Source organism: Conger conger, chromosome 7, assembly GCF_963514075.1.
Source record: "Conger conger chromosome 7, fConCon1.1, whole genome shotgun sequence".
NCBI lineage: Eukaryota > Metazoa > Chordata > Actinopteri > Anguilliformes > Congridae > Conger > Conger conger.
In genome coordinates, this window is record NC_083766.1 from 6,096,057 (window position 1) to 6,113,453 (window position 17,397).

The 17,397-nt window shown below is 42.7% G+C and overlaps 1 protein-coding gene across 3 annotated transcripts; it reads left to right on the plus strand.

The window, feature by feature from the left end:
- The first annotated feature begins 794 nt into the window (after positions 1–794).
- On the plus strand, positions 795–16,204 carry LOC133132713 (cullin-5). Of its 3 annotated transcripts, none has more exons than XM_061248370.1 (19): positions 795–894; positions 3,102–3,211; positions 3,870–3,969; positions 4,678–4,854; positions 5,276–5,417; positions 6,096–6,241; positions 6,378–6,458; positions 6,954–7,092; positions 8,157–8,287; positions 9,082–9,189; positions 9,453–9,517; positions 9,958–10,090; positions 10,323–10,454; positions 11,070–11,193; positions 11,343–11,518; positions 13,080–13,241; positions 14,149–14,267; positions 14,531–14,654; positions 15,140–16,204. In XM_061248370.1, the coding sequence occupies exons 1-19, from the start codon at positions 871–873 to the stop codon at positions 15,332–15,334; spliced, it is 2,388 nt and encodes a 795-aa protein (XP_061104354.1). In that variant the 5' UTR covers positions 795–870; the 3' UTR covers positions 15,335–16,204. The 3 variants fall into 3 exon arrangements, with proteins under 3 accessions (XP_061104354.1, XP_061104357.1, XP_061104355.1); XM_061248373.1 differs by having other exon boundaries at positions 6,954–7,047; XM_061248371.1 differs by lacking the exon at positions 795–894 and adding an exon at positions 1,378–1,420.
- The last annotated feature ends 1,193 nt before the right edge of the window (positions 16,205–17,397 follow it).

Here is a 17,397-nt window from a genome sequence, read left to right on the forward strand (position 1 = left end):
CATTAATGCAAATATCTAATCAGCCAATCATGTGGTTTCAGCTCAACGCATTAAAAGCATGCAGACATAGTCAAGAGGTTCAGTTGTTGTTCAGACTAGACATCAGAATGGGAAAAATGATCTAAGTGACTTTGACCATAGAATGATTGTTGGTGCCAGACGGAGTGGTCTGTTGATCTCTTGGGATTTTAATGCAAATCAGTCTCTAGAGTTTACATAGAATGGTGCAAAAATAATCCAGTGAGTCGCAGTTCTATGAGCGAAAATTCCTTGTTAATGAGAGAAGACAGAGGATAATGGCCAGACTGGTTCAAGCTGACAGGAAGGTGACACTAACTCAAATATGCACATGTTACAACAGTCGGATGCAGAAGAGCATCTCTGAACACATCAAACCTTTTAGTGGATGGGCTCCAACAGCAGAAGGTCAGTAAGGCTAAAAAAATAATAATCGCCTAAATACCCAATAAAGTGGTCACAGAGTGTATTGTCTAGTGTGGAGTGTAATCATTGTAGGCTTAATCTATTTTCTGTTTGCGGCATACCTTGGCATAAGGATAAAGATATGTAAATAGTCTACACCTCTTTGATCACATTCACAGGCCTACTTGATCTATTGGCTAAACGTGATTCAAGGGGATTAAACTAGCAGGTTGCAAGAATAACTAACCAAATACACATACTAACCAAGCATAACACACAATCACAAAACATGAAAAGTGGCTGACAGCCTTAACCGTACATGCTTTCGGAGATATTGTCGCCGCCCCCACCCTCTGTTCTATGCAAGTCAGGTCTTGCCCTGCTTGCCTGTACAAGTAAAGCCTAGTAAATCTCGCGAGACTCCGCGAGGGGATAAGTTGAGGGAACATGGCGACGTCTAATTTGTTAAAGGTAGGAGGCACTTCATTTATAAATCGGCAGTATTTCGTGTATTATTTTCGTCTGTCATTTTTTAGGCGATCAAGTTACTCTGGTGTATCTCTCACGAAAGCAAAATATTTATGGTTAAGAAGTGATGTCATATTTCGGATATGAAAGACAGTCAAACTGAATCTGTTTGTTGCTGTAGTAGCTACAAAATTACCAGTTTGTATTGGACATCATACAACTTGGCTAGCTAGCAGGCTAGGTAGCTAATAGGAGCTATTAATAATAGCTAGTTAGGTATTATATTGCGCATGGATAAAGCAAATTACATTCCAAGCTCGTTTTTTATTTAGCTGATCATGTGTCGTAGCTGTGTCCCATTTGAAGGGCTGATCTCTTGTTAGTTAGCTTGCAGCTAACTAGCTGATTGGCCAGATAGCTGACTGCATGAACCACATTCTGAGACCAAATTCTGAGTTGAAATTAAGAGTTGATGAGAGATTGTTAGCTAGTTAACTGCACCGAGTCTTAACTTGACTTAGATTGAATGGTAAGGATTGGTTCACTGCCTGGCTATCCAGATCAGATTTCTTTTTTAATTTAATGAGCAGTTAAAATGTTGCATTTTATAACCACGAAGTTCAAATATAAAATGCTTGTGATGGAAACATTGAGTAATTCAAATAACGTCAATAAAATTACTGTTTCTATTCACTTCGGCACCTGTAGTGCAATTTTTTTGCACGTGTCGTGCTTCAGAATTTACTTGGAAATTCTAGTTTTACATACGCATGACACTAGTTCTCGTAGTGCCATTCTGTCTGTATGCTATTGTGGTTTAAAAAAAAAAGTCGAGAGTTAATCATAGTGGCAATCATTTGATGAATGACGTGCAAATGGCAAAACGTGAAATACATTTGGAATTGGAACAACGAGATGGAGGGCACATTTCTGAATATTAATAGGACTGTTCCCTTATTTCAGAATCCCCTGGGTCTGTGTTTCAGCTATCGAGTGAACGATCTGTTGCGCAGATCTTCTTGCCAGTAACCTTAACGTTAATTTATACGATCCATTTTTTTAATTCATACTTTCCTCTGCAATGGTGACTCAGCGATGTCATTGACATGCCTATATAAACAAACATGTGTTTTGCGTTTTCATTTCTTCGTAATCCATGTCAGTTAGGAAACATTCCTCTTGAATTGAAGACACATGAAATTACACATGGCTAACTAAAACCGTAATGCCCATCTCAAGACGAACCATTCAGAGATATATTTATGCCAGTGAATTTGCTAGTAATGATTGTTTTAATGTGTTCCATTTCCCACTTCCTGTTTATTCAGTGACTCGCATCACACAAGAATCGGTGTGTCCGATCACTAGTTTAACAACAGCAGCAAACTATTACTGATTGATGGAATTATGCATGTAGGTGACAAACGTTATATCTTAAGGTTAGGAATGTCACAGATGCGTAGGCCAAAGTGCTTTAAACGGGCACATCTGGTGTATAGAGTTAGATTCTATTAGCTGTGCTCGGTTGTCCTTGGATATTGCTATGCCAGCTTGGTGTAGGTTTGAGTTTTTTTCTCCTTTTCCATCCCTCTACCTGTCCCCAAACATCCTTCAGAAAATAGGCCTAGAGGTGCACTATTCCTTGCCCTACCTTGTTGATTGTCCTTCTGGTGGGGGAAAAAAAGTAGGCTAAATGTTTGGCATTCTGTATTATTGCAGCAGCCAGCTGTAAAGTCGTCTTTTTGTCCAGCTAAAAAAGAAACCCCCAGATTGTGAAACAAGCAAATGATATAGGCTAGTCTTCTTGGTTTGAAACATCTCTTTATTTATTTATTTATTTATTTATTTATTTATTTATTTATTTATTTATTTATTTAGCTAATCAGATGGCCGTTCTAGCTCGAAGTTTAATTGTCCGGGGGATGTTTGTGCACCAATATCCCAGTACTCTTTCATGGACTAGGGTGGCCTGCAGTGTAGTGGTTGACTGGGACATGACTAGGACGTGCAAGGTTGGTGGTTCGATCCCCGGTGTAGCCACCATAAGATCCACACAGCCGTTGGGCCCTTGATCAAGGCCCTTAACCCCACATTGCCCCAGGGGTGGATTGTCCCCTGCTTAGTCTAATCGACTGTACGTCGGATAAGAGCGTCTGCCAAATGCCATTAATGTAATGTAATGTAACGTGTTTTTATGATTTACCCTCTAGAACAAAGGATCCCTCCAGTTTGAGGACAAATGGGATTTGATGCGCCCTATTGTTCTGAAGCTGCTTCGCCAGGAGTCCGTTACCAAACAGCAGTGGTTTGATTTGTTCTCGTGAGTACAGCATCTCTTCCACGCTCTGTTCGGCTTGTGTGTCAGCGGTGCAGCTCTGGATAAACGGGTTTTCAACCCTTAATCCGACTGCTATAATTTTAGCCTAATCCCGGGTTCCAGAGTCACGTTAACTATTTTAGACAGTTAGCTAAAATAAAGCCTGGAACACCGACAGAATGATGAATCATGTTCTATGTCCCATTCCCACTCATTATTTTGTGGGACGTTTGTTCACTGTTATTTTAACAGCTGCTGGGACTGTTTTAGTTTCTCAGTGGGGGGGTCCTGTTTCTCCACACCTGTGAAAAACAGGGTGAGAAACAACAGTGCTGCGAGCTGAAGACACTAGAATTGATGAGACCAAGCATGGTTTTTTTGTGGTAAATAGCCCAATGTTGAAAATTAGTTGGCTGTGTGCTTGTTGGCTTGTCTTGTTTATTGTTTGTCTTTGTGTATTGTTTGTTTGGGATGCATAAAGATTAATTGTTTGAGAAACTGCTTATGAAATCCCTTTTGGTAATGGTTATGTTTTGTTCACCTCTCACAGAGATGTTCATGCAATTTGTTTTGTTCGCCTCTCACAGAGATGTTCATGCAGTTTGTTTTGTTCGCCTCTCACAGAGATGTTCATGCAGTTTGTTTTGTTCGCCTCTCACAGAGATGTTCATGCAGTTTGTCTTTGGGATGATAAAGGTCCTGCAAAGATCCACCAGGCTCTCAAAGAAGATATTCTAGATTTCATCAAGCAAGCACAAGCGGTAAGTCAGGCTCTTACATGGTCATGCTGGAGGTGAGTGCCTGGGGAGATCACCCCTTATTGTGGTATCCCTCTAATACTAAGCATGTTGGCCAGTGCTGAGATCTCTCATTATCCCAAGGAGCCTGTTTGTGTACCCTTGTCGAACCGGGTGTGATCCCCATATTAGCTATTCCACAGGCAATCCAGGGGTCTAAATTAATTAGAGCCCATGTGCATTTTCAAGCAATGTATGTTGCCTGGGATTTAAATGATAAATGTTGTCAAATAAGAGACAAGTACATTTTAGTCCTATAGCCATTGGTGGTGAGGGAAGGGAAGTCGCACTCTGACTTCCTCTGTTTCAGTGACGCATTGCACAAGACAAGATAAACAAGATTGAGTGCAAGTATGTAAAAAATGATATTTTGAAAACTGAATTTATATCCACACAAACTGAATATACTCTCTGCAAATTGTTTTACGGATTAAGGATTGTCTTGTTCCAAACCAGCATCATACTGTAACTGTAGTGAACATGAATTCGCTGGGCCTGAATGTAGCATCGCTGAATCGACTGGACAAGTACTAAATATGAACGTAAATGTTTGTAATTAATTTTGTATATTTACTTGGCTCTGTCTGTGATAAGATATGTTATCTGTTTGGGACTATTAATCCCTGGATTTGGTGTGTGGGTGCTGACTGTTGCTCCATTTCTCCTACGCAGAGGGTGCTGAGTCACCAGGACGACACGGCCCTGCTCAAGGCCTACATCGTCGAGTGGAGGAAGTTCTTCACGCAGTGTGACATCCTCCCCAAGCCCTTCTGCCAGCTGGAGATCACGCTCATGGGAAAGCAAGGCAGCAACAAGAAGTCCAATGTGGAGGACAGCATTGTGAGGAAGGTAGGGAGGCTGAAGCAAAGATGATGCTTGGTACAGTATTACAGGCAAGGGGGTGAAAACTACTACATTACATTACATTACATTACAGGCATTTGGCACACGCTCTTATCCAGAGCGACGTACAGTTGATTAGACTAAGCAGGAGACAATCCTCCCCTGGAGCAATGCAGGGTTAGGGCTGTGCAGATCTTATTGTGGTTACCACTGTGGATTAGAACCACCGACCTTGCGTGTCCCAGTCATGTACCTTAACCACTAGGCTGCAGGCCTAAAGTTTGCATGCAGAATATGGGAGGTATAAATTCTGTAATTTTCCTGTTGAGCCAGTTGCCCACTTCTTAGCTGGTACAGACTGCATCCTCCATAGCACTGTGGAGCTGGAGCTCTTATGGCCAGTATACCCATCCTGTCCCGTCCACAGCTCATGCTGGACACGTGGAATGAGTCGATCTTCTCCAACATCAAGAACCGTCTGCAGGACAGCGCCATGAAGCTGGTTCACGCGGAGCGTCTCGGGGAGGCCTTTGACTCGCAACTGGTCATCGGGGTGCGGGAGTCGTACGGTGAGGGGAATGGAAAAAAAAGAGGTTTTTACAAATGTGATATTTCATGGCGGTGTGTCAGGAGCTTGTGATGTCAGAACACACTCTGGCTGTGGTGATCAAAACCTGTAGGCTTTGTAGAGTGAATCGCCAGTTTTGACCAGTTATACAAGTCAGCCCATTTGGACACGACATTGTATATCATGACAATGGGCTGCATTCAATCCACATCTGTCCTTGACTTGGACTTGCGGGTAAAGTTTAAAACAACCCTTATGCTTTTCCTTCACCGACCCTGTTTGCCAAGTCGGTTTTAGTGATTGCTTAACTCTCCAAACTGTGCTTTGGGAACAAAAAAGATTCTGCATTTAAATGATTACTTTTAATTATTTTAATTGTTTAATTGAGTCCCAGCCATTGTTTGCACCAAAAACCCCACCTGGGTCACATCAGTGTTTTTGTCACCACAGTCACTGTTTCTCTCTCTGGAAGGCGGATTGGGTAAAGTGGTGTTTTTCTTCTCAATCATGACAATTAAAGGATGACTGCCACATGCAGAATATTCTCCCATATCGCCTGATGCTCATAAACCAGGGATAATACCCATCCCAGTTATCCTCCGTACTTACTCACAGGCTGGTTTTCCGCTGTTTGTGGTGGTTGAGGTGTATCTTAATTCTAACCGTTACTTTCCTCCAGTCAATCTGTGCTCCAATCCTGAGGACAAGCTGCAGATATACAGAGATAATTTTGAGAAGGCATATCTGGACTCCACCGAGAGGTTTTACAGAACACAAGCACCTTCGTACCTGCAGCAGAATGGAGTCCAGAACTATATGAAATATGTAAGTAGTCTGCCCCTCCTTGTCTCAGTGGAAATAGAATGGATGCTTTTTCAGGTGGAACGGATAAAGAGCCTGACTGTGTGTATTTGTTGCTAGTCTTCGCATACTGACTCACCGGTGTGTGGTTTTTTTGCAGGCAGATGCTAAGTTAAGGGAAGAAGAGAAACGTGCACTACGTTATTTAGAGACGAGACGTGAATGTAATTCTGTACAAGCAGTGAGTATCTGAGCAACGTGAAATATTAACACAATATTTCAAGGTACAATAGGTAATTTTGGACTCCTAACCGTCAAGAGAGGAATAGCAGCAACAAGCACTTTCAAACCACAACACTGTTTATCCCTCCCCCGTCTCTGTAAACGTGCTGACGTTGAAACGTCATTGACTGTGGCAATTGGAACCAATTATTGTACAGTTATACTATTTTAGTACAGAGTGTCGGGCCATCAACTGAATATTTTGAAACCCGAATGTAAGGACTACAAACACAGGCAGAGGGCGAGTCAACATGTCAGTGAGCCTTTTTAAATGACAGGAAGGGATTTACAATGGTCGTGTAGCAATGCTTTAACACAAAAATCTCACCTATTGTACCTTTTAAGTTATTTTTTTTCAAGCTGAAAATTCACAAATGTCACGCAACGGGGGTGCGAGGACAAGACGTGAGCCCCAGTTGTTCGCAATTCATCTGTGCCTTGTTGTCTCTTCCAGCTTATGGAGTGTTGTGTGAATGCACTCGTAACCTCGTTCAAAGAGACCATCCTGGCGGAGTGCCCAGGCATGATCAGGCAAAACGAGACTGAGAGTGAGTACAGCAGGAGCGGCAGTGCTGCTGACTCAGTGAGCTCAGGTTCGAACAGAAACACTCAAGATCACTATTTATTTTTTGTTTTTGTGTCATTGTGGGTTTCATTGTCAGTTGAGTTCTGAGCCTGGGGGGAAAGCAGTTCCGGTTTCCATTGTCAGGGGGTATGGTTCTGGTTATTGTTCTTGTTCAGTCAATAACTTTCTTTTTTCTTTTTTTTTTTTACCTACCCAGGAAATATCATAACACAAGCTTACGCCACAATTGCATAGCTTAGATTACATAATTTGTTATCAGACATATTTGATATAAAGGGATACCAATTATTATGTTTCAGTAAGCTTGATATTTGTTGAAGTATTTTTAGACCAGATCCCACATTAATATGCCCAAGTTGAATTTGAACGTTTTGTTACAAGAGGAAACGAGCAGTTTCCCCCGGCTGCAATGATCAAGAACTGCTTACCCTCACTCAAAACCTCTGTTACTGTTGTAGCCATGACATTCTGGACCATTCATATTTCGTGTAAGGATACTTTTCTGAAGTGATGCGAGTCGCAGGCTTATCATCATTATTGTGGAATGTGACATATTAGGACACTACATACCAATTTTGAGAATTATAATGGGAGATGAATCCCAAAATGAAAGTGCACTCTGCTTGCATGCAGATAGCTGCCCTAAGCATCGGTGCCCCAACCATAATTTGGATGAATAGTTGAAACATTCCAAGGGCTGAGTCTCTGGGCACTTAATCCAGTTGCTTTTGTCCAGCTGACCTTACTTTGCCCTTAAGTTTATTTTCTTTAGCAGAACACACAAGATCAATTTAATGCTCATTAGGCTAATGGCAAACTCACGGCAAGCTCCTAAGGCCTCTGCTGGAGTCGTCATGCGCCAAAGCCACTGTCCTTTCACTGCAGCAGTGCTCTTGAGCATGAAATGTGAATCGTTACCTGAATGTGGAGTGTGTTACCAGCTGCATGTGTCATTTTTTCTTTTGATATCCTGTGTTTTTTTTTTGTTTTTTTTCTTCTTCTTCTTCTTAGACTCTTGCTGTATCCACGTTTGATGTTAACTGAGTATGGTTGGGTTCCTCTCCTCTACAGAGTTGCACCTTATGTTCTCACTTATGGACAAAGTTCCCAGTGGCATTGAGCCCATGTTAAAGGACCTGGAGGACCACATCATGAACGCAGGCCTGGCAGATATGGTGGCAGCAGCTGAAACCATCACTACTGTAAGTACCATGTGTGGTTAAGGGGAAGTCATGGCGTAGAAACCTGCATACCTAGACTTGGAACACAGATGCCTGCTAGTGGTACATCAATGACTAATTGTTTTTGAACTGAACTGCATTGCCTCCGTGGAAAGATTCACTCATTTGGTTCTTCTCACTCTTATTTGCCTGTGCCTGCTAGCGGCTGGGTTTCCTTTAAACATAGCTGATGAGGGTAAGGGGCAGTGGGGTGTGGAGGGGGAGGGTACAGAGTGCTTGGGCAAAAGCAGGTGGGAATTGTGAGAATCGTGGGTTATGGAGGGCGACATGGCTCAGGCAGTAAGAACAGTCGTCTGGCAGTTGGAGGGTTGCCAGTTTGATTCCCCGCCCGGGCTGTGTCGAAGTGTCCCTGAGCAAGACACCTGGCCCCCATTTGCTCCTGACGAGCTGGTTGGTGCCTTACATGGCAGCCAATCGCCGTTGGTGTGTGAGTGTGTGTATGAATGGGTGAATGAGAAGCATCAATTGTACAGCGCTTTGGATAAAGGCGCTATATAAATGCCAACCGTTCACCGTTTACCATTTCCCATGGAGAGGGGAAAAGCAGCCCGGAACCGGTGAGGGAATGCGGGATCTTTTCCATGAGAGCATAACAATCTGTACGAGATGTACAAGTCACGTGTGTCCCTTAATCGCTGTAAAAATTGGTTTATGAGATGTCTTGAGATGTTTGTGGCGTCGTAGTAACTGTGCGATCGATGATGGCAGTCCAGTGGATTCTGCTCAAGCCGTCTGTGCTTTGTTGGTGTCTACAGGATTCAGAAAAGTATGTCGAGCAACTCCTCACACTCTTCAACCGCTTCAGTAAGCTGGTGAAAGAGGCCTTTCAGGATGACCCACGCTTCCTGACAGCCAGAGACAAGGTGAGTCACTTTTAACAAATGCACAACGTTACTCCCATTATTTCCCTAGGCCTTCATATATTATTTAAGTGAATGTTGGTAGGCCACTTTTTTTTTAAATGTTGTCTATTTGCATAAAATCCAGTCGTACCATTTCAGCTGATCAGTCTCTCGGGAGACAGGGCTAGCTCTTTGTACCGTTGACATAATGACAGTTTGTTTGAACGTGGTCTGCTGTGAAGCAGTGCAGTGAATATTGATGCAGTGAATCTCTGAATTTCCAGGCTTACAAAGCTGTCGTGAATGACGCCACGATATTCAAACTGGAGCTGCCACTGAAACAAAAGGGGTGAGAATGGCTGCTTCAGCCTTGTGCTTTTGTTAAAAAATAAAAAAACACTGCCTTTTTGTCAGAAATGAAGAAAATAATTATATGATATCAGGCTGCTCTTCTGGATTGGATTTAGCCCTACTTGGTAGAGAGAAGGGTTAGGGTTTACTGAATTACTTAATAGGAGTTATTAATTAGATGTGTGTCACCCAACCGAATCTCCTAAACTTCAAGGACGTGTGCAACTCTAGGAGCAGGAGAGTCCATCAGTGGTGCGAGTGTGTGGTGTGTGGTGTGTGTGTAGTGTGTGTAGTGTGTGTAGTGTGTGTAGTGTGTGTAGTGTGTGTAGTGTGTGTAGTGTGTGTAGTGTGTGTAGTGTGTGTAGTGTGTGTAGTGTGTGTGGTGTGTGTGGTGGTGTGCGGTGGTGGTTACTGATCGAGTTTACCCCCTCCACCCAGTGTGGGACTGAAGACTCAGCCTGAGTCCAAGTGTCCAGAACTGCTGGCCAACTATTGCGACATGCTGCTGAGGAAGACTCCGCTGAGTAAGAAACTCACCTCAGAGGAGATCGAGGCAAAGCTGAAAGAAGTGGTACGCGCATGCACTGGTTTCTCTGCTCTCTTTTAGTTTTTTAGAATCACACTTACTAATCATCCGTTTTAAGGGTTAATTATATTCAATTATATGTATAGTTATATTTTTGTGGTTAATGTTATTATAACATAACTTGGTCCAAGACAACCGTTTTTTTTTTTCTAGGTTTTTTTTGTTTAGATGTTTATGTACTTGTACAGCAGTATGAGATGCCTGTTGATCTCCTCAGTTGTTGGTGCTGAAGTACGTGCAGAATAAAGACGTCTTCATGCGATACCACAAAGCACACCTCACCCGCCGCCTGATCCTGGACATCTCGGCAGACAGCGAGATCGAAGAGAACATGGTGGAGTGGCTCAGGGTATGAACTCAGAGTTTACAGTTTGTCGCCTTGAGCTGTTGCTGCTCCATGTATGAAATGCCCCCCAGTTATCCACGGATAAGATCTTTAAGTGACTGCATTGTAGTGTTACATGTTCCAAGTTCTGACTTGTCTCATATATAAAGTTGGATGCAGCCAGCCTCAGTAGTGGTATGACACCTAGGATCTGACCCCCAACTGTAGTATTCTCTTAGTTTAGTCAAACACTCTATTATACCACTTGTGTATCATGGACCAAATGATAATATTGTATAACTACTCATTTTATATTACAATACATTACAAGGCATTTGGCAGACGCTCTTATCCAGAGCGACTTACAACAAAGTGCGTATAGTTTTTCACAAATCACTTTATGAACTCTTTTATCACAAATTTACTCTATTATATTACCATAGATGGACTGTAGTCTTTGTTGAAGTTATGACCCATTTTACTGGAGGGAATGGTATGAAGAACCAGCTGCTCGTGGTATTTTGTAGCGCCCTGCTCCACTGACTCACTTAGAGAGCTGCTTGCTGTCGGGTCCTATTGCCCTTTCAGACGTCTCAAGAGAAAGTGACAGGCATTTAGGGCGCTGCTTTCTCTGTGCAGGAAGTCGGCATGCCAGCAGACTATGTGAACAAGCTGGCCAGGATGTTCCAGGATATCAAAGTGTCTGAGGACCTGAATCAGGTCTTCAAGGAAATGCATAAACACAACAAGCTGGCTTTACCAGGTAACGTTTATTACCTTGCTAGATTAGTTCAGGTTTTAATGAACACCATAGCGATTTTTAACGTTCCAGATTATCCACTATGCACAATGATATTCCCCTTCTCCTGACGTGTGGGGTTTGTGCGTTTGTTTGCCTGTGCCACCCTGCAGCTGATTCGGTCAACATCAAGATCCTGAATGCCGGTGCCTGGTCCCGCAGCTCCGAGAAGGTGTTTGTGTCGTTGCCGACCGAGCTGGAGGACCTCATTCCCGAGGTGGAGGAGTTCTACAAGAAGAACCACAGCGGCAGGAAGCTGCACTGGCACCACCTCATGTCCAATGGCATTGTGAGTGCTGCCCCCTGCTGGCACGGCCCGGAGTAACGCTCAAATATTATACATCATCATCATCATCATCATCATCATCATCATCATCATCATCATCGGCATTTGGCAGACGCTCTTATCCAGAGCGACGTACAGTTGATCAGACTAAGCAGGAGACAATCCTCCCCTGGAGCAATGCGGGGTTAAGGGCCTTGCTCCAGGGCCCGACGGCTGTGCGGATCTTATTGTGGCTACGCCGGGGATGGAACCACCGACCTTGCGTGTTCCAGTCATGTACCTTAACCACTACGCTACAGGTCGCCCCATACAAATTCGGAAATATCAATTGTGCTGCTTCCATGTGGTATTATGTTGTGGTGCCATTATGGCTTCTGAAAAAACGCACACACAAAAATATGCCGATTGCATTAACAGCGTGCGCCAGTAGCGGTGTGCCATACTTGTTCAGTCACATTATTTTGAAATTCTCAACTGCCACCAATATGTATGGCAGGCGTTTTACACCAGAACGCTGACCAACAAAACGGCTGTGGAAGAGAGGGGTGATGTACGTAAAGCTTTCCTCTCAGAAACTCGTGGAACTCTGCTGTGTTCTGGGCCCTGTTTTATATACGTCGCTTGAACAATGTAGGATAATTTGATGCGTCTCGTGTCAAGATTATCTGATGAATTAAATTTGGCCTTTTTGTCCATTTCATAAACGTAATCTGTGATTTTATTATTGAATCTAGCATTGGATGATCTGGGATAACTATGTGCTCCCACTCTGCTATAAAGGGCGTACGAATCGCATGCCAAAACTGGATCATAATCCTTATATCGACAAAGGGATGCAGGCCTCTGCCCACATGAAAAGTTACTCAAGTAGGCTACGACAGAGCCCACAAAATCCCAAAAAGTTTTTTTATCTTTGGCACTCAAGAAAAATATAACTTTGTGGGCTTGTACAATGCAATATATTTATAATTCTCGTATTGTAACCCGTGCTGTTTTTGCTCGCCAAAATGAGAGAGAGGACCTGGCAGGTATTTGCAGATAAATTAGATTCTTAATAAAGACTCTGATAATGACTTCCCATGCACTGGGAAGATGAAAAAATAATATAATTCAATGTCTTCTTATCAGTAAAATACATTCCTTACCAATAACTTGTGCACCGTAATGGACAAGTTGTTAACCTCACAGGACATTTGGGAACGCTATGGAAATATGAAATATTTTCGGCGTGGCAAAGTGCATGTAAGTGTGCCTATGGGAGAGTGCTATACAGTACCTGTAGGGTTCACTTCACTTCTATTAAACCTGGGGCTGTGCAGGTTTGTGCTTAAGACACTGTTGTCCCTGCAACAAACCTGTCTAAATTGTGAAGTCCCTTTTTTAAACCGAATGTCCTGACTTTTTCCCAAAACATCGACAATCTAATTGGGCTAACCAAGTTAGCAACGTATATGAAGTAGGGCCCTGGTACCCTGTAGCAGGCAGTATTGGGCACACAGTTTGGTCCCATGAGTGTCTGTATTGCCGGTTATCCAGCAAAACCTTTTCTCCTTCCTCTCCACAGATTACATTCAAGAACGAAGTGGGGCAGTATGACCTGGAGGTCACAACCTTCCAGCTAGCCGTCCTGTTCGCTTGGAACCAAAGACCCAGAGAAAGGATTAGTTTTGAAAATTTAAAGTTAGCCACAGAGCTCCCAGATGCTGAACTGAGGCGGACACTCTGGGTAAGGATGGATGGTGTCAGGAGGGCAGAGTTCAGAGGTCAGGGGTGGCAGTGTGCTGATGAAGCTTCACTGTAACAAAATTGCATATTTTTTGGTAAAAAATAATTGACATTACATACATACATTACATATTCACTTGGGTCATACCCTTATTCTTACTGGTAGGTGTAAATGTAGCTGGTTCATTGAAATAAAAATGAATCTGGTTTCTCAGATGTGGAATTGACATGCAAGTATATCTACTGCGCTGGAATCCACACCTTCCAATCCTTCATTTCAGGCCCAACTGCTTAAAGAACACTAAGCCACCAAGATAATGTATTTCAGGATGTCCAATACCTTAAAATGTAGGAGTTCTTCAATCAATGACATAACATTGTGTGAAGGACAGAGTGCTCCCATAACTTATTATTCTGATATTTCAAATGTCACAGATTTCAGCCTCCCTCTAATAAGTGTTTTTACTTTTTAAATTTTTGTCAGTATTTCAATCTCAAGGATAAAGCCAATTATTTTCTTCCTTTGACATAGACATAGTGATTTTCTTCGCCTTCTGTCCTGTAATATTGCTCCGAAAAATAAAATAGGAGTGCAATTCCTTGTGGGGTTAGTAAAACACTTTCCTAATTGCTGTGTGAGTAGTTACCAAACCACAGAACTTCTGAACTTTGCGTGGCACATTGCGAACAAAAATGTTTTATAATATTGAAAAAAAAAAAAAAAAGTCAATAATTTTTATCATACAATATTCATTTTGCTGTCCCGAATGCATTTGCAGTCCAGACCCTAATAATGGCGTACAGTCGTGCAGTGTTGTGTACCCAGCGAGTGCCGAACGGTACTTGTCAGCAGTATTCCTTCATGATCTGTCCGTGGATGTTTGATTTTCTCCCGCTCTCTCGCACAGTCTCTCGTAGCCTTCCCTAAACTCAAGCGACAGGTGCTTTCATACGAACCTCAAGTCAGCTCTCCCAAAGACTTCGCCGAGGGCACGCTGTTCTACGTCAATCAGGAGTTTTCTTTGATGTAAGCAACATTGTTTTCTCTGACGTAAAATGCAGTAAAAAAAAAAAAAAAACTGCCATTGAACCAACTTCTATAATTTAGTGTAAATAAGATTTAGTTAATAAAGTTGAGCAGATTATAGGAAGATGAACTGAATTGAAGTGATTTTTTTATTTATTATTGCCCCTATTGAACACATAGTACATTTTCCATCCAGTGTTTGTTTTTCAAGACCCAACCTCCCGTGTCATTTCATGTGAAGAACCTGAAACGCTGTTTTTCAGTAAAAACTCAAAGGTCCAGAAGAGGGGGAAGATCAACCTGATTGGCCGGCTTCAGTTAACCACAGAGCGAATGAGAGAGGAGGAGAACGAGGGCATCGTTCAGCTGAGGATATTGAGAACGCAGGTACGCCCGTGTGTGATCCGCACCAGTCCCTGATTCCTGTACCTCTCTCCATGTTAGGGGGTGCCTGGACGCAATCAGTGGCTGAATATAAAAAGCACATACAATACAAAGATGGCCCCCCAAGGCTTATTAATTCTTGCGTTATTACATTACATTACATTATTGGCATTTGGCAGACACTCTTATCCAGAGTGGCATACAGTTGATTAGGCTAAGCAGGCCACAATCCTCCCCTGGAGCAATGCAGGGCTAAGGGCCTTGCTCAAGGGCCCAACGGCTGTGTGGATCTACACCGGAATTAGAACGACCGACTTTGCGGGTCCCAGTCATGTACCTTAACCACTACGCTACAGGCCGCCGTTATTCACTCTAACCTTTCCATAGCTTGGTCTACCATGCGGCTCATTCGGTGCCCTTGGAAAGGTGATGTCGATGGCTTCTTCCACACAATGTTTAATGCTGTGTATACTCCCATCTCTTTGCAGGAGGCCATTATCCAGATCATGAAGATGCGGAAGAAGATCACAAACGCACAGCTCCAGACCGAGCTGGTGGAGATCCTGAAGAACATGTTTTTACCACAAAAGAAAATGATCAAAGAACAGATCGAATGGCTGATCGAGCACAAATACATCAAGAGGGACGAAACGGACATTAACACCTTCATCTACATGGCGTAGCACAGAAACGGGGCCGGACCGTAGCCGTTGGGAAGACTGTGAGAAGGTGGAGGATGGCTGGTGGACAGTTGTTTACTGCGTTGGCTAGAGCGTGCCTCAACAGCGAATAGACTTGTGTCAGAGGCAAACTTGGATTCATGACGATTCAGTAACGGAAATATTAAAATCCCTGCCTTACCGTACAAGAATAAGAAAAAAAAAAAAGAAAAAAAAAAAATGAATAAAAATTCAAAAAAAGAAAAGGAAGGACTATATTTTGCCAGTTTGTAGGCAGTGTGCATGGTGGCATTGGCTTTGGTGTTTCTGTATCCGAGCAGCATGCTGTTCTCTGGAGCGCACCTAGCGTCCTCAGAACATTGTGTGTTAAAGTGTGTCCAGACGCCGTTCCTTCACCTCACCTCCCTCGCCATTGGTCGGCTGGAGCGCAGAGACTTGCCCGCGGTAGACAGGCCACGCCCCCTCCCGCTGAGACCGCAGAGGGAGTGGGGGGAGGGCTGTGGGGACAGCCTTCTGTTTGAACATAAAGAATTGTGACTGTACAACGAGACCATTTGCACTCTATACATTTTAATCTGTCTGCATAGATCTGCCAGCACTCCTTAGGTTTGAACATACAGAAATATCCTGCCCATGCGCACTTCACGTGAACTCACTTCGGTTATAATGAAAAAAGGAATTAAATCAATGATCTTCGGCATAATCCATTTATATGAATTAGCCTAACTTCTTTGTTTTAATAACCGCAGTTCTTTAATGTAGCAGGTGAACAGGCGATACTACAACATTAGATACACTTTTTTTACTAAATTGTATCTGCTGATGTGTGTTCTTTATTAAAACTTGTTGCAGAGGTTCAGGGCCATTATTACGGTAAGTCTCCTGTCTCCATAGCCATGCAGAACACTTGGGATGCAGTAGTGTGTTCATGATGAATTCACTTTGACTTGAGCCTTAATTATGATAAAATATTGAATTATTATGGTGTGTATATTTTTTAACCTCGGAGTGTGTACTGGGTTACTTTTGTCAGAAGTTACAGTTGCAGTTCAAACTTTACACCAGCAGGCCAATGAATAGATAAAATGCCATTTACTCAGGTAATTAATCACGTTTTAAAGTGTATTTAAAATGGTCTTTTTTCCATACTTATTTTGATAATAAATGTGTTAATTGTACTTCAGTATACATGGTAAAAGTATAGTAGTTCAATACGGAATTTTTGAGTATATTTTGGCATTTGCTTGGTTTACTTTGATTTAGTTTAGGTTTATGCTGATTTAGTTTCATGAGATTTTTCTTTCAAATAGTTTTTTTTTTTCATATGGACCTGAAATGAATGATTGATTAAGCCGGTATATGCTGAAGAGCTCCGATTCACAGCCTCACCCCCCAACCTGCCTTTGCCCCCGTGCGTTACCCTGCTCTTCAAGGCTCAGGAACACTGAAGACTTCTGGCCCTCTGCATTATTGATATTTTTGCCCCGCACTGCTAAATTAGTGCCCTGTGCTAATGCTCATCACTTCCCTTTGTAATGGTGTATATAGGGTGGTCTGTAGTGTAGTGGTTAAGGTACATCCCTGGGACCCGCAGGGTCGGTGGTTCAATCCTCTGTGTAGCCACAATAAGATCCGCACAGCCGTTGGGCTGAGCAAGCTCCAGGGGAGGATTGTTTCCTGCTTAGTCTAATCAACTGTATGTCACTCTGGATGAGAGCGTCTGCCAAATACCAATAATGTAATGTAATGTAATGTAATGTAATGTAGTAAAATCTTATCAGAAGGCCTTCAGGGGAACACTTATGGTATTGATTAGGGCATGCTACCCCAGTGTGGAAATGTATTCTGTCTGCAGCTTTGTGTTAGGGGCTTGTGAACGACTGGGTCTCCTGGTTGAGTTGTGTCAATTTATTTGACAACTGAATAAGCTTTTGCTGTTGTGGGAGAAGAGAATTGAATTTCAACCAGAAAATGCCAATCTGGTGTACTTTAATATGAACAATGAAAGCTGAGGTCAAATAAGATTTTTGTACGGGAAATTAACAAAAGTATAAGAAGTCCAGGCA

What these genes read in the sequence shown, in the direction of transcription:
- LOC133132713 (XM_061248370.1), top strand. Translation starts at nt 871, where the DNA reads ATGGCGACGTCTAATTTGTTAAAG. An exon ending in CGACGTCTAATTTGTTAAAG is followed by an intron (nt 895 to 3,101) that starts GTAGGAGGCACT and finishes TTTACCCTCTAG; the next exon opens with AACAAAGGATCCCTCCAGTT. An exon ending in TGCTGACTCAGTGAGCTCAG is followed by an intron (nt 7,093 to 8,156) that starts GTTCGAACAGAA and finishes TCTCCTCTACAG; the next exon opens with AGTTGCACCTTATGTTCTCA.